This window comes from Myxine glutinosa, chromosome 3, assembly GCF_964187855.1.
Source record: "Myxine glutinosa chromosome 3, kmMyxGlut1.1, whole genome shotgun sequence".
In the NCBI taxonomy this organism is placed as follows: domain Eukaryota; kingdom Metazoa; phylum Chordata; class Myxini; order Myxiniformes; family Myxinidae; genus Myxine; species Myxine glutinosa.
In genome coordinates, this window is record NC_136263.1 from 188,469,724 (window position 1) to 188,485,863 (window position 16,140).

The 16,140-nt window shown below is 44.6% G+C and overlaps 1 protein-coding gene across 1 annotated transcript in view; it reads right to left on the bottom strand.

Annotated features, from left to right (window-relative positions):
- Positions 1-16,140, bottom strand: part of TGFBR3 (transforming growth factor beta receptor 3) — a 119,430-nt gene that overhangs the window by 8,780 nt on the left and 94,510 nt on the right. The window contains exons 10-13 of the mRNA XM_068109652.2: positions 14,030-14,347; positions 1,671-2,120; positions 1,431-1,548; positions 1,152-1,229 (exon numbers count right to left, since the gene is read on the bottom strand). Coding sequence (XP_067965753.2) covers positions 1,152-1,229; positions 1,431-1,548; positions 1,671-2,120; positions 14,030-14,347 — 964 coding nt within the window. The remainder of the gene's footprint in view (positions 1-1,151; positions 1,230-1,430; positions 1,549-1,670; positions 2,121-14,029; positions 14,348-16,140) is intronic.

The following is a 16,140-nucleotide window of genomic DNA, read 5'->3' on the forward strand; positions in this document are numbered from 1 at the left end:
TGAAAGTTATATTCAAATTTCAAGTCAATCGGATGAAAATTGAGGATTTTAGAAATTTGAAATTGTTGTTGACCTTTGGCCTATGTTGACCTTTTGGTCTATGCTGATCTCAAAAATAGTTGGTGGTTGAATTCAGTGACCTGATATAGAAATCGTCTTCAAAGTTTAAGTTAATCGGATGAAATTGACAATTTTAGAAATTCGGCCTATGTTGACCTTTTGGCCTATGTTGACCTCAAATATAGTTGGTGGTTGGTTTCAGTAAGCTGATGTGAAAATCCTTTTCAAATTTCAAGTCAATCGGATGAAAATTGAGATTTTAGAAATTTCGAAAAAAAGTGGTTGACCTTTGGCCTATGTTGACCTTATGACCTACGTTGATCTCAAGAATAGTTGGTGGTTGAATTTGGTAAACTGATATGTAAATCCCATTCCACTTTCTAGTGAATCGGATGAGAATTGAGGATTTTAGAAATTCAAAAAAGAGTGGTTGACCTTTGGCTTATGTTGACCTTTTGGTCTATGCTGATCTCAAAAATTGTTGGTGGTTGAATTCAGTTGGCTGATATGAAAGTCCTATTCAAATTTCAAGTCAATCGGATGAAAATTTAGGATTTTAGAAATTTGAAGTTGTTGTTGACCTTTGGCCTATGTTGACCTTTTGGTCTATGCTGATCTCAAAAATTGTTGGTGGTTGAATTCAGTTAGCTGATATTAAAATCCTATTCAAATTTCAAGTCAATCGGATGGAAATTGAGGATTTTAGAAATTCAAAAAAGAGTGGTTGACCTTTGGCCTATGTTGACCTTTTGACCTCAAAAATGTATAGGATTTGTCAGACCACGAACTCTACCGTTTGGTGAAGTTTCGTGAAGATCGGTTTAAAATTGTGACCTGTAGGCAAGTATAAGTGAGTGGACAGACAAACACACAAACCAGAGTGATCAACATAGTTGTCGAAATTTTTTTTTTTTTTAGACACTAGTAACAAACAAACAAACAGACAGACAAACAGACTCAAATACAATACCCTCTGTTCTGTCGAGGGCAAAAAATAAATAAATTGGTAATGCGTATCCAACCGAGTCGAGAACTTTCGATATTACGCTTCGGCCAATGCTCGAACCGACGTTATCCATTGTGATTCCTACTTTGTGGAGCTTCCTTGCGAGGAGGTGGAGGTGGTTTATGAGTCCATGACCTTGAGCAGCTTGAAGTTTTATTCTGATCTGTGGAATGGAGATGGAAATAACTGAATGAGGATGTGGAGGAGGAGGAGGAGGAGAAGGTTGAAGAAAAGGAAAAATTTTCAAGTTTGTCACAATCCATGGTGACCAAAAACAAACAAATGAAACAAATGATCAATTGAACACGTGTTCAGATTAATGAGGTAAAGGTGAGAGCTTGAGGCTGAGATGAAATTGTCTTACCAGTGAAAGCATCTTCTGGTTGCATGTGTATCGGGCGGGTGAGAGTGTTGGTGATCGGTGACATGATCGTATGGAGGTTACCTCCCTCCTTTCGACACACCTCGTCGCGATCCATGCACTGAGGAGAGACAGAAGTGCCATAACCCGAGCACGGAAGGTGAGTACTTGGGTAACGGTACAAAAATAAGAACGACAAAAGACATCAATAGTCTGTCGAAAAGAAAATGGCGGGAAACCCACCTTCGGCAGAGCACCAATCGGAGTACCCTTGGAACAGACGGCGAGCTTGCAATGCAGAAACACGACAGCGGAGGAAGCAGCAAAGGGAGATCGAGCAAAACCTTGGCCAAGCCCAGTTTGATGACCTTTTGAAACGGGGAGACGCGACCTGAATTTGGAGGGCCTACCAGGAAAGGCCGCAACCGGCTGGGCCCTGAAACTAAAGCGGTGGTTGATCTGCTGCTCGCCCGGCGAGGGGTTTAGGGGCGAAGGAATCTGGTAAAACTCCAGTCCCAGTGAACCGTTGGGGCATAAGGATTCGATGAGAAAATGAGATGGGGTGACGATAGGTGTTGATGAGGAAACGCGTGGAAAACCCCGACGTGGAGAAGCTTTGGGGTCCGAGGAAAGGGACAGCTGGCAGCTCTCGAGCAGAAAGCTGAGGCGTGAATCTGTGGTCGTCATTGTGATCTTTTTGGGGAAAGGGAATGGTCAAAGAGAGAGGGAAACAAATATTTTGGTATAAATAAGCAACCGCATTGGAGCCATCTTTGCATCTGTGGGAGATTAAAATTGAGGAAAAGAAGGAAGTCGATTTTTACTTCCTTTTCAGACAAGATAGAGGCTCTATGGTCGCCATGTTGTTCACTCCTATCCAAAGTCAGACGTATTCAGGGCTGTCATATGCACAATTGCCATGCCCTCCCTATAAGTTTTCCCTAAAGTGTAAAACAACCAAACACGACTGTGGAGGGCACAGGCTCTGGGGGCATATGTGGGCTCGGAAGGAAGTATAACATAAAAAAGGAAATTATGTGGCTATGGTTATTTGTCTGTGCTTTATCCATACTATAAAAGGAGCCGTGTGTGCGTGCGTCTGAGTTTCACCCATTGGTTGGACAGTTCACCTGACCACACACAATTTCTCTACGACGGTCGCCATGTTGTTGCTCACTCCTATCCAAAGTCAGACGTATTCGGGGCTGTCATATGCACAATAGCCATGCCCTCCCTATAAGTTTTCCCTTAAGTGTAAAACAACCAAAAGCGACTGTGGAGGTTTGAGAAAGTGTACCCTGGCACTGTAGGGTGGCCCTTTTTAAATGTCGAGCGTCAAGCAAGGGGGGATACTCGACATTACCTGGCTAGGTGATCTTTCCCGGCGGTGGTTTCAGGAAGTGTTAGACATTGAGAAGCTGTGGAGTTATTGGCCTCATGGTGGTTACCTTTTGCTTGCGGGCCAGCGACGGCACTGCCTGACCCCACATCCCAATATACACTTTGTAGCGGCCTGCAAAATGGACGTCAAGGCCAACGTGTGGTACGTTGCCCAGATTTTGATGTACCTACACCCAAACTTTGGGGCCTTTAGGTGCAACGGTTCGGCCATGAAAGAGTAGCGTATAAATACACATATGTACAAACACTAGAAATATTTACAAGATGTTCAACCCGACAAGCTGCATTGTTTGCGAAAAGGAAAAAGGAACCTGAGGATACGCAAAGGGTGAGGAAGACTTTTTGGGGTGCTACACATCCACGGAGACCATTTAACACTCGTGCATCTTACCCTTCTTGAAGAAACGTTAACACCCATACTTTCTGCTCAGTCATTCGCAAGATATATTTTGGATCTTCCTCTATAATGCAGAGAATACGCTTGGGTACTTGCATCATTTTTGGAGAGTTTCGGCATATTCTTCCTTGACCACTTATTTTTCCAACCATACCAGTTTTTGGGTCCTCCTCAGACCGTACCAGTTTTTTGGGTCCTCCTCAGACCGTACCAATTTTTTGGGTCCTCAGACCGTACCAGTTTTTTGGGTCCTCCTCAGACCGTACCAGTTTTTTGGGTCCTCCTCAGACTGTACAGGTTTTTTGGGTCCTCCTCAGAGTCGAACGTACAGCTCCTGATGAAGCAGGATATTTGCCGCATGGATTCCACTCCTTGAGGAGCTAAGACTTTGATTTTGAAATGATTGTCATGCGATATTTCCTTTTCTGGAGGCACAGTATTCACAACACTACAATGATATCACCACCTATACTCCCATACCTTCTGCAGGTGTGGTACTTTCTGATTGCTTACATGACAACTGATCAACATGTGAGTGCACTATTGATAGTTTCATTTTTACACATGAGATGTGATTCTATCTCGTGTTATTGTCCCCCGGCGCACCGCGGAGCGAAAGGGGGACTATGGTTTTCCCCTCCGTCCGTGTGTGCGTCCGTCCGTGCGTGCATCCGTCCGTGCGTGCGTACGTGCGTGCATGCGTGCGTAAGCGAAGGACCGAATTATAATTTGGTGTGTGGGTGCAACCCCCGTCAAAATCCAAGATGGCCACCGCCATGTATGTCTGAACCTTGTGAGCGGAATATCTTGAAAAATAAGCGAAGTACCAACTTCTAATCTGGTGTGTGGGTGTATCTCGGCATAAGGAAGAACGCTATTGAAAATTGGGTCGCCACGTCAAAATCCAAGATGGCCGCCTTGCGTCTTCCACTTTGTCAACTCGCATCACTTCACCGACGGGGGACCTAGGCGTAATTTACATATTATACTCGGTTTCCACAACGAGAAACATCCTGACAGGAGCGGCCAGGGGATGTCATGTTATTATCCATATTATTATTATGATATCATTACCTCCACCTTGAGTACCAGTTCACTGGTAATTCCCTGTTTGTCGTAAAAAGGCGACAAAAAGGGTTGGCGGCAGGAAGGGCATCCGACCGTAAAACATTGCTTCAAAAAAGGGAACCAAAAAACAACAACAACCACGGTCCCCGAAAAAGGCCAACCCCCGCTTGCGGGGGAAAATGGCCTCTAAAGGTTTTTTTTATTGTTTTTTTTACCTCCACCACCAAAGGTGGATTGAGGTTATGTTTTCCCCTGTCTCTGTTTGTTACTTGCCGGAAAATATTCCGGCAAGTATGTTGGTTGGTTGGTTTGTCTGTCTGTTTGTGCACAGTACTACGTCGACATCGTTGCACATAGCATCGCCATACTTTACACAAATATTGGTCTTGCCCTGGAATACTGTGCCCAATTTTTAATTCTCTAGGCCCAAGGCATCATATTTATGATATCATATCCATTATGACATCATATTTCGATAATTCGACAAGTACAAAACTTCATCCAATCAAGATGCAATTTCTTGAGCACCATGTCGGCATAAACTGGTGGAGAAAAAAAAATAATGATGACGTCATCGGTCACGTGGTTCGACCGCCATCTTGGAAAAACCGAAAAACTTTGCACCTCCATATCTCCGAAAGTGCTGAATAGAAAAAATTGAGACATGGCTCATTGTAAAGAACTCCATGGGGAATAAAATATGTTAACTAGAACGCCACTCAGTAGAGCGCATACTCCCGCCGTGGGTTTAGTTGGAATAATACTTTAGTATTAGAGAGTGGAGTTTAGTGTGGCCCTGAATGGGTTTCTCTCATCTCCTCTTCCTGTTCAGGCTGGAGTTCCCCAAGGCAGTGTTCTGGGCCCTGTGCTTTTTCTGGTCTTCATCAATGATCTCTCTGACTCTCTTGAAAATCCTCTCTATCTCTTTGCTGATGACTACTCTCTGTCGCTCCATTCTTCATCCCTCAGATCGGCAGATTGCTGCCTCCTCACTCTCTGCAGACCTGGACAAAATCACAGACTGGGCAAACAAGTGGAACATGTCTTTCAATCCTGACAAATCTCACACTCTTACGATGTCTCTCCGAAAAGACCGACTGGACAACCCTCCCATTCACTTTCTGAATAATCCTCTCCAAGAAGTTCTGTCACTCAAGCTTTTGGGTCTCACTATCTGCCATGATCTTTCCTGGGAAAACCACATTTCAAATCTGGCCTCCAAAGCCAGTCGCCGACTGGGCATCCTCCGTCGTGTGAAGTCCTTCCTTGGCACACCTGAGGTCCTCACCACATACAAGGCTTTCATCCGCAGCTCAATGGAATACTGCTCTCCCCTCTGGGCTGGTGCTCCTGCCTCACACCCAGCTCGTCTTCACGCTGTTGAAACCAACACATCCAGAATCATTGGAATCTCCCGCGATGAAGCTAACTCCAAGGGCCTTTCACTCACCCACCGCAGGCAGGTTGGTTGTCTTTCCGTCTTCTACCGACTCCTCTCTGGCCTTGCCCCCCCCAGCTCTCTCTGGGCTCTGTCCCCCAAATATTCCTACAGGTCGCACAAGATCTGCCTGCAACCCTCTTATGGTTAAACTGCCAAAATCAAGACTCTCTGCTCACCTTCACTCCTTCATTCCTCTTTTCTCCCGCCTCTGGAACAAACTCCCTCACTCTCTTCAATCCCACTCCACCCTCCAGGTCTTTAAAACAGCTGTTCACCACCATAAACTCCCTCACTCTCTTCAATCCCACTCCACCCTCCAGGTCTTTAAAACAGCTGTTCACCACCATCCCTTATCTTCCCCCATCCAAAACCTTGATCCTTTCTACCCCCGCTAATTTCACCCCAAATCCACTTTTTTGAAATACCAACCTCTGTCCTGGAAGTCCTTGGTGTCCTTGTGTACTCATCCCGCACCCCCCCCCCCCCCTTCCCACGCCTCCTCCACCCAAGCCCTCTCCCTCCCACACATCTCCTTGCTCTCAAATGTTGTGTTTGTGTGCTTCCCCTTCTCTCCCCATCTTGTCTTCCGCTCCCTCTTTTTATAAATTTTGTTTGTCTGTTTGATTTGTTTGTGAAATAAATGTTAGCTCTTTCACGAGCCTCGATTCTGTATACAAAAAAAAGAGAAAAAAAACAACGTTTTGTTTAACATCCCCTCTCCCCAAAACAATCTATCTATAATTCCAGTAATCTCTGTGTGTGTGTCTGTGTGTGTGTCTGTGTGTGTGTCTGTGTGTTTGTTTGTCTGTGACCGCTGTTTCTCGACAACCACGGGTCCGATATACTTGAAACTTGCCAGGTATATTGCTGGGGACCTGAGGATGTGCCTTTTCAAGGTTTCATATTAATCGGAGAAGTAGTTACCGAGCTATGGCGATTTAGCCGTTCGCCGTTCGCTTTGGCTTTGCGAATGGACCAAACCATTTCATGTAAATAGAGGGGGGGGGTTCTGTGGTCGTTACTGCCACGTGGTTTCAAAGTTTTTTTTTGTTGTTGTTGTTTGCACGCATGTTTTTTTGCACCCACGTACGGGCACGCCCTAGTAAATGAAAAAGAAAGTAAGCCCTAACTGATAATTTATTTTGATATATCTCGGAATTAGAGGAGAAAAACATCATTTAAGAATAAGAATAAAAGCTTTAATTCAGTAAAACAGAAAAAAATCTTTCCCAAAAAAATTCCTGGATCCGGAATAATATCCTGAGCTTCACCAAAAACTAATCAATTCTTCCTTATCCCAAGGGCAATCATCCCACCAACTTTCATCCAAATCCGTTCAGGACTTTTCCAGATATCTTGTTCACAAACACACGAACATACGAACACACACACACACACACACACACACGGACGGACACGATCGAATGCGTTTCTCCCTGGCAGGAGTAATAAACCTGAAAATTGCAGAGCCAGAACCAGAATTATTTATTTGGTCTGGGAAGCCCATGCGAGGTTTCTTCTTCAGCCTCTCACAACCCTGGGTGAATATGCGATCTTTTTTTTAAAAGTTGGAATTTTGCCAAATCTGTTTTATTCGTTTGTTAATATACCTCAGCCATTGACAAATGTGGAACTAAGTCTTTATAAGTTCATCAAATACTGACACCGCGAATGACATTCGCTGAGCTAAATGTTGATATCTCTTCTGAGGTTATAAAAAAAAAAAAAAAAAAACTTTTAAAGCATTATACGTATCAAACGATACATTTTATGAAACGGAGAAACCTAATACACACTTTGGTGGTTTTAAAATGACAGAATATGTCTTTATTAGAAGAAAAAAAAAATGAACATTGAAGACGACGCTGCTAAAAAAAATACACCACGCTAACGCATAACCACGAGTTTAAACTACATTTACAACAAATATGAAAACTATTTTCATATCACAATGTTAAATATAGAATATATAGAAGATAATGTTTTTTTAAAATGAGCCCTGTCTTCCAATGGTAAAGAAAATCCTTCAAAAAATTCCTGGATCGGGAATAATATCTTGAGCTTCACCAAAAACTAATCAATTCTTCCTTATCCCAAGGGCAATCATCCTACCAACTTTCATCCAAATCCGTTCAGAACTTTTCCAGATATCTTGTTCACAAACACACGAACACACACACACACACACACACACACACACACACGGACACGAGTGAATGCATTACTCCCTGGCGGGAGTAATGATGATGTCATAAATGCCTCCGTTATGACGTCATAATTCGACAAGTACAAAACTTTATCCCATCAAGATGAAATGTCTTGACCATAATCTACAGACTTGGCATTTAATATGGAATATTTTTTTTTTCTTGACTTGGGTTTACTTTCTGAACTCGGTATATCAATCTGGTGAGTTTCTTTTACGCTTCGGTGATTTCTTTGCTAAAAGAACCATGTCACTGATTGTCTGTCGCAGCAAGAAGTCAATAACAAGATTATATCACAGGTGGCGTGACAAAATGTACGGACAGGTACATTTGACGATTGGCTTCACAATCGGGTATATAAGGGTTGTTGCGTTCTGTATTAGTGGAAAACAACTGCTGCATGTCTACAAAAGTTATTGCCGCTTCCCCTGGAGATGGTCCGTCAACTCGACAATGCTGTTTGTCATGGAGTGGTGGCTTTACGAAATTACGGCATAAAACAGCGTGCTATTGCTCGGCAGTATGGCATCACTCAAGGTCAGGTGTCAAAGATCCTGAAACGAAATGCTCAGAGGGGTGTGAGGCTCAGAGGGGTGTGTCAGAGGTCTCGTGAACAGCATGCCTCGACGTGTACGTGCTCTCCTGAATGCTCGTGGGGGTTACACGAAGGACTGAACTGTAATTTTACTGTCCGTAATCCCAGTCGTAATTTAACTTTTGTTTTTGTTGAAATTTTTTTTGGCTAATGTGCAAAATAAAGAGTGTCTTTTCCGAGGTCTTTTCTCGTGAACAGCATGCCTCGACGTGTACGTGCTCTCCTGAATGCTCGTGGGGGTTACACGAAGGACTGAACTGTAATTTTACTGTCCGTAATCCCAGTCGTAATTTAACTTTTGTTTTTGTTGAAATTTTTTTTGGCTAATGTGCAAAATAAAGTATCTTTTCCGAGTGTCTTTTCTTTCTGTTTCCGAGGCCAGGACGTCCCCGCAGAACCACAAGAAGGGATGATCGCCAGCTGCACCGGTTAGTCCGCAATGGCTGTACCAAGTCAGCTAATCGGCTTAAGGCTGAGTGGCAGCAACTGACAAATGTGCCTGTATCCAGAAGGCTAGTCAACCAACGACTGGTTCAAGCAGGCTATCGTGCCAGGCGTCCCCTGAGAAAGCCACGCCTGACCAGACAACACCGCCAGCGCCGATTGCAGTGGGCCAGAGAGCACCGTCAATGGCAGCCAGGACACTGGAATCACGTGATCTTCAGTGACGAGTCTAGATTTCTGGTCTATCATCAAGATGGCCGCGTCCGAGTGCGCAGACAAGTGCATGAAGCCTACAACAAAGATTGTATAGTGCCAAGAGTCCAAGCTGGAGGTGGTGGGGTGACCGTTTGGGCTGCTTTTCATGCAGGGGGCAAAACTGACCTGGTTGTTCTGAATGGAAACCTGAACCAGTTCAAGTACAGGGCCATTCTGGAAGAAACATTGCTTCCATTTGCTCGTGCAGCCTTTCGAGGAAACTTTGTCTTCCAAGATGACAATGCACGGCCTCATCGTGCTCGCATGATCCAACACTTTCTTGCTGACCGTGGTGTAGAGCATATGGAGTGGCCTGCCATGTCCCCGGATATGAATCCGATAGAGAACTTGTGGGCACAATTAACGCGTCAAATCGACCACTTGGACCAGCAGCCGACCTCTGTGCGTGAATTGCAGCAGGCTATTGTCACTGCATGGCAAGCGATTCCTGTCTAAACCTTGGCAAATCTCGTGAACAGCATGCCTCAACGTGTACGTGCTCTCCTGAATGCTCGTGGGGGTTACACGAAGTACTGAACTGTAATTTTACTGTCCGTAATTTAACTTTTGTTTTTGTTTAAAAATTTTTGGCTAATGTGCAAAATAAAGAGATACTTCTGGAAAACGTACAGAAGTTTAACACAGTACTGTCCATGAATTGAGTTCGATATCAGTTTACATCACTTTCAAGGATCAATTTATTTGCTTTGAAATGTCAAATGTGGTTTTTGTTTCTTTTAAAGGTCACATTAACAAAATCTAGAATAATTTCAACATAATTCCAATGAACTTTTGGTCCTAAGACATCTTGAAAAGTAAGTTCACCCCCACAAAAAAAATATTCCATATTAAATGCCAAGTCTGTAGTTGCCCTGGAATAGACTGTGCCCAATTTTTAACTCTCTTGGCCCAAGGCCTCCATTATGACATCATAATTCAACAAGTACAAAACTTCATCCAATCAAGATGCAATTTCTTGAGTGCGATGTCGGCATAAACTGGTGGAGAAAAAAAATAAGTGATGACGTCATCAGTCACGTGGTTCGGCCGCCATCTTGGAAAAACTGAAAAACTTTGCACCTCTGTATCTCTGAAAGTGCTGAATCGAAAAAATTGAGACATGGCTCATTGTAAAGAACTCTCCATGGGGAATAAAATATGTTAATGATGATGTCATAGGTGCCTCCATTATGACGTCATAATTCGACAAGTACAAAACTTCATCCGATCAAGTTTAAATTTCTTGAGCGTGTTTGTCTATGGATAAATTGGTGGAGAAAAACAAATGATGACGTCATCGGTCACATGGTTCGGCGGCCATATTTTTAACTCCGGCAAGTCCTCGGTCTCTGACCGATTTCTCGTCTGTTTGTCTGTCTGTTTGTTTGTGAACAAAATATCTCAAAAAGTTGTGGATGGATTCGGATGAAATTTGGCAGAGATGTAGCGAATGTCAGAAGGACGAAATGATTAGATTTTGGTGAAGGTCCAGATTCGGATCCGGCTACTAGAATTTTTAAAGTCATTCTTCACCATTGGGAGATCGGGCCAAAAACAATACATAGCAGGATATCTCAAAAAGTTATGGACGGATTTGAAGGAAACTTGGTGGACCGGTTGGGTGTCGGACAAGGACAAAACGATTCGATTTTGGTGAAGATCTGAATATGGATTCGGATATGAGAATTATTTAATTGTTTAAGTGATTCTTCACCATTGGGAGATAGTGCCAAAACCGATACATATCACCATATCTCAAAATGTTATGGACCGATTTGGTCTAAACTTGTTGGACAGGTTGTGTGTGTGACAAGGAAGAATCGATTCCATTTTGGTGAAGATCCGAGGCGCATGCGATTTGGTCTCTTCCGAAGACAGAAGCCTCTTCCGGAAGATTGCTTTGCGCCGAACAGGCAGAGGAGAAGCAAGATGGCGGCCAAACATGTATTACTCACGCTCACGATGGAAGAATTAGACAAAGATGACACTACATCATAAGTTGATGCAAATATCCAGATTGTGTTTTCACTTGCAAGTTTTGCTGCGTAAGTATAACCTCTTCTCTTCCGCCTCTTCCGCATCTTATTCCTCTTCCTCTTCTGCTGGATAACGGGAAGAGGCAGAAGAGCTTCCGAGAAGAGAAGAGTCCAAATCGGAAGAGAGCTCTTCTGCTTCCAGAAGTGCAAATCGCACGTGCCTCCGGATCCGGATCCGGATCCAGCTAGTAGAATTTTTAAGTGATTATTCACCATTGAGTGATATGGCCAACCAGGTGGAGGTATGCTCTCTTCTGAGTACCGTTCTAGTTATTGTTGTTATAACTTTTGTTATTAGAAGCAACTGTAGAAAAACGCCATGATAAGGTGGAGCGATACTCAAGCTGCCATCTTGAGTAGTGCTCAAGATGTGAGTGCCACCTTAACAAGGTGGCACTCACATTAAGTGCCACCTTAACAAGTGCCACCTTAACATGCCGTTTATCCAAAGCGGAAAAAGAGAATAAAACATGGGAATTCCTCAGGATGTTTTGCAGTCGTGACGAAAGCAACAATAACAAGCGTTACGCCTAGGTCCCCCGTCGGGGAAGTGATGTGAGTTGACAAAGTGGAACACACAGAAAACATACTATGATTTGATATTTCGCTCACATGGGTCAGACATACATGGAGGCGGCCATCTTGGATTTTGACGTGGCGACCCAATTTTCAATAGCGTTCTTCCTTATGCCTAGATACACCCACACACCAGAAGGTACTTCGCTTATTTTTCAAGATATTTCGCTCACAAGGTTCAGACATATATATGGTGGAGACCGTCCTGGATTTTGATGTGGAGACCCACTTTACAATAGCGGTCTTCCTTATGCCGAGATACACCCACACACCAAATTAGAAGTTGGTACTTCGCTTATCTTTCAAGATATTCTTCTCACAAGATTCAGACATACATGGCGGCGGCCATCTTGGATTTTGACGTGGCGACCCAATTTTAAACAGGGTTCTTCCGTGTGCCTAGATACACCCACACACCACATTAGAAGTTGGTATTTCGCTTATTTTTCGAGATATTTCGCTCACAAGGTTCAGACATATATATGGTGGCGGCCATCTTGGATTTTGACGTGGCGACCCAATTTTCAATAGCTTTCTTCCTTATGCCGAGATACACCCACACACCAAATTAGAAGTTGGTACTTCGCTTATTTTTCAAGATATTCATCTCACAAGGTTCGGACATACATGGCGGCGGCCATCTTGGATTTTGACATGGCGACCCAATTTTCAATAGCGTTCTTCCTTATGCCTAGATACACCCACACACCAGATTAGAAGTTGGTACTTCGCTTATTTTTCAAGATATGCAGGTTACAAGGCTCAGACATACATGGCATCAGACATACATGGCGGCGGCCATCTTGGATTTGGACGTGGCGACCCAATTTTTAAAAGCTTTCTTGCTTGTGCCGAGATACACCCACACACCAAATTAGAAGTTGGTATTTTGCTTATTTTTCAAGATATTCATCTCACAAGTTTCAGACATACATGGCGGCGGCCATCTTGGATTTTGACGTGGCGACCCGATTTTAAACAGCGCCCTTCCTTGTGCCTAGATACACCCACACACCAGATTAGACGTTGGTACTTCGCTTATTTTTCGAGATATTTCGCTCACAAGTTTCAGACATATATATGGTGGCGGCCATCTTGGATTTTGACGTAGCGACCCAATTTTCAATAGCCTTCGTCCTTATGCCGAGATACACCCACACACCAAATTAGAAGTTGGTACTTCGCTTATTTTTCAAGATATTCATCTCACAAGGTTCAGACATACATGGCGGCGGCCATCTTGGATTTGGACGTGGCGACCCAATTTTCAATAGCGTTCTTCCTTATGCCTAGATACACCCACACACCAGATTAGAAGTTGGTACTTCGCTTATTTTTCAAGATATTCATCTCACAAGGTTCAGACATACATGGCGGCGGCCATCTTGGATTTTGACGTAGCGACCCAATTTTCAATAGCCTTTGTCCTTATGCCGAGATACACCCACACACCAGATTAGAAGTTGGTACTTCGCTTATTTTTCAAGATATGCAGGTTACAAGGTTCAGACATACATGGCATCAGACAAACATGGCGGCGGCCATCTTGGATTTTGACGTGGGTTGCACCCACACACCAAATTCGAATGCGGTCCTTCGCTTACGCACGCACGCACGGATGGACGGACGGAGGGGAAAGCCATAGTCCCCCTTTCGCTCCGCTGAGCGACGGGGGACAACTAAGCGAGTGTGAAAATATGGCGAAGGCCTCTATCTCATGATACAATTAAGGCTTCTGAAGCGTCACTCACTCTACCCACTCCCACCACCACCCGGAGTGGCGGTACACGGTACACATTTCCATAGAGAATTTGCGTCGGCCCCATCTTAGGAACTTCTGGGGTGGGGGAGGAAGGACCAAGTCACTACATGCAACCTTTGTATTATGATCCCCAGTCCAACTGGCAAGTTTGGTCGAGATCGGACAATTAACGACCGAACGCATCGGCCACAGACGGATGGACAGCCAGACACAAAATTGTGTATTTTAGTGAAATGATTATTGACAATACCGTATGTAAGTTATTGTGGGACTAAAACTAGTCACTGCCACTGAAAAAATTAATCGGCAAAATAAATCGGCAAAATCGGCAAAATAAATCGGCAAAATCGCCACCGGATGCCCTGATAAAGGTGGTTTATCTGCATTTATAATTTCCAGTGCCCCCATGGAGGTGCTTACCTGAATATAAATCCGTTGCCCTGGTTTTGCAGAGAGAACTTTGTCGTAAGGCAAGCGGAAGAGGTCAGTGCGAAACACCTCCATTCTGAAAAAGACATCACGGGCACGAGGTGGCGATGGTAGGCCAAGCTTTGTGAAGTTTGTAGTTTGAAGCTGCAAGTTGTGGTTATAATTGCTTGTCGAAGGAAGGTCCCGGTCCACAGTGGTTGCAGAGGACAAGGTTGGAATTGTTGAAAAAGCCTGATGTACCAAGGTGCTCGGCTGAATAGCAGACGTAGGTGCTCGGCCAGAAGGCGGTGGTAGTAATTTACATCCAACCTGTGGGTCACGAGTCATAGCAGAGACATGGAAGAGTATTGTTGTGCTGGCAATCAAACATGGTCGCTGATCGGTATTCGTCAAAGATTGGTAGATGTGGCTGAAGCTGAATTGTCAACAACAATAGCTGTCATAACAACGAGACACCGAGGAACTGGATAACCCAAGACTTCCAGACATTGTGTGTTTACAAGTACAGCTTCAATCGTGCGTAAATATGCAAAATTGTCGCGCTGCAACAATGCAATACCGTGCGCGCTGCAACAATGCAATACCATGCGCGCTGCAACAATGCAATACCGTGTGCGCTGCAACAATGCAATACCGTGTGCGCTGCAACAATGCAATACCGTGCGCGCTGCAACAATGCAATACCGTGCGCGCTGCAACAATGCAATACCGTGCGCGCTGCAACAATGCAATACCGTGCGCGCTGCAACAATGCAATACCGTGCGCGCTGCAACAATGCAATACCGTGCGCGCTGCAACAATGCAATACCGTGCACGCTGCAACAATGCAATACCGTGCGCGCTGCAACAATGCAATACCGTGCGCGCTGCAACAATGCAATACCGTGCGCGCTGCAACAATGCAATACCGTGCGCACTGCAACAATGCAATACCGCGCACGCTGCAACAATGCAATACCGTGCACGCTGCAACAGTGCAATACCGTGCGCGCTGCAACAATGCAATACCGTGTGTGCTGCAACAATGCAATACCGTGCGCGCTGCAACAATGCAATACCGTGCGCGCTGCAACAATGCAATACCATGTGCGCTGCAACAATGCAATACCGTGCGCGCTGCAACAATGCAATACCGTGCGCGCTGCAACAATGCAATACCGTGCGCGCTGCAACAATGCAATACCGTGTGCACTGCAACAATGCAATACCGTGCGCGCTGCAACAATGCAATACCGTGTGCGCTGCAACAATGCAATACCGTGTGCGCTGCAACAATGCAAGACCGTGCGCGCTGCAACAATGCAATATCGTGCGCGCTGCAACAATGCAATATAGTGTATGCTGCAACAATGCAATACCATGCGCGCTGCAACAATGCAATACCATGCGCGCTGCAACAATGCAATACCGTGTGTGCTGCAACAATGCAATACCGTGGGTGCTGCAACAATGCAATACCGTGGGTGCTGCAACAATGCAATACCATGCGTGCTGCAACAATGCAATACCGTGCGCGCTGCAACAATGCAATACCGTGCGTGCTGCAACAATGCAATACCATGCGTGCTGCAACAATGTGATGCAATCGCTTTCTTTACCTGCCGTTCAGATTTTTGAGATATTTTGCCTGTCAAATCCAAAGCAGCTTTACGTAGACCAGACACTTCTCTGGACCAAAGGTGGCATCTTTCGATCAGTTATCAATTTTGCGCCATAAGCACATGACGATGACTTGCTCAGGGTAGACATTGTCGACAGCAGTGTCGTAACAATGTGTCTGTTTGACATCTCAAGCTGATTCGCCAACGGTCTACTCGAGGAAGTCATCGATAGATATCTGCGCAGCATCTTTATACCACAGCAATCGTTAACCGTGTTCAGTTTCAGCGGCACCATGTAAGCTCATTTAGATGGTATTGCGATGGGATCCGCACTAGGACCAACTCTTGTTAATATCTTTTTCGTGTTCCATGAGAAATGCACCTTCCAGGATTTATCCACCAACATCATACCTCATGTGTATTGTACACCTTGTTTGCAACGCAATTAGCATTTACCAGTGGCAAGTGCCATGTGAACAAGCTCCTGTAAGAGGCCACAC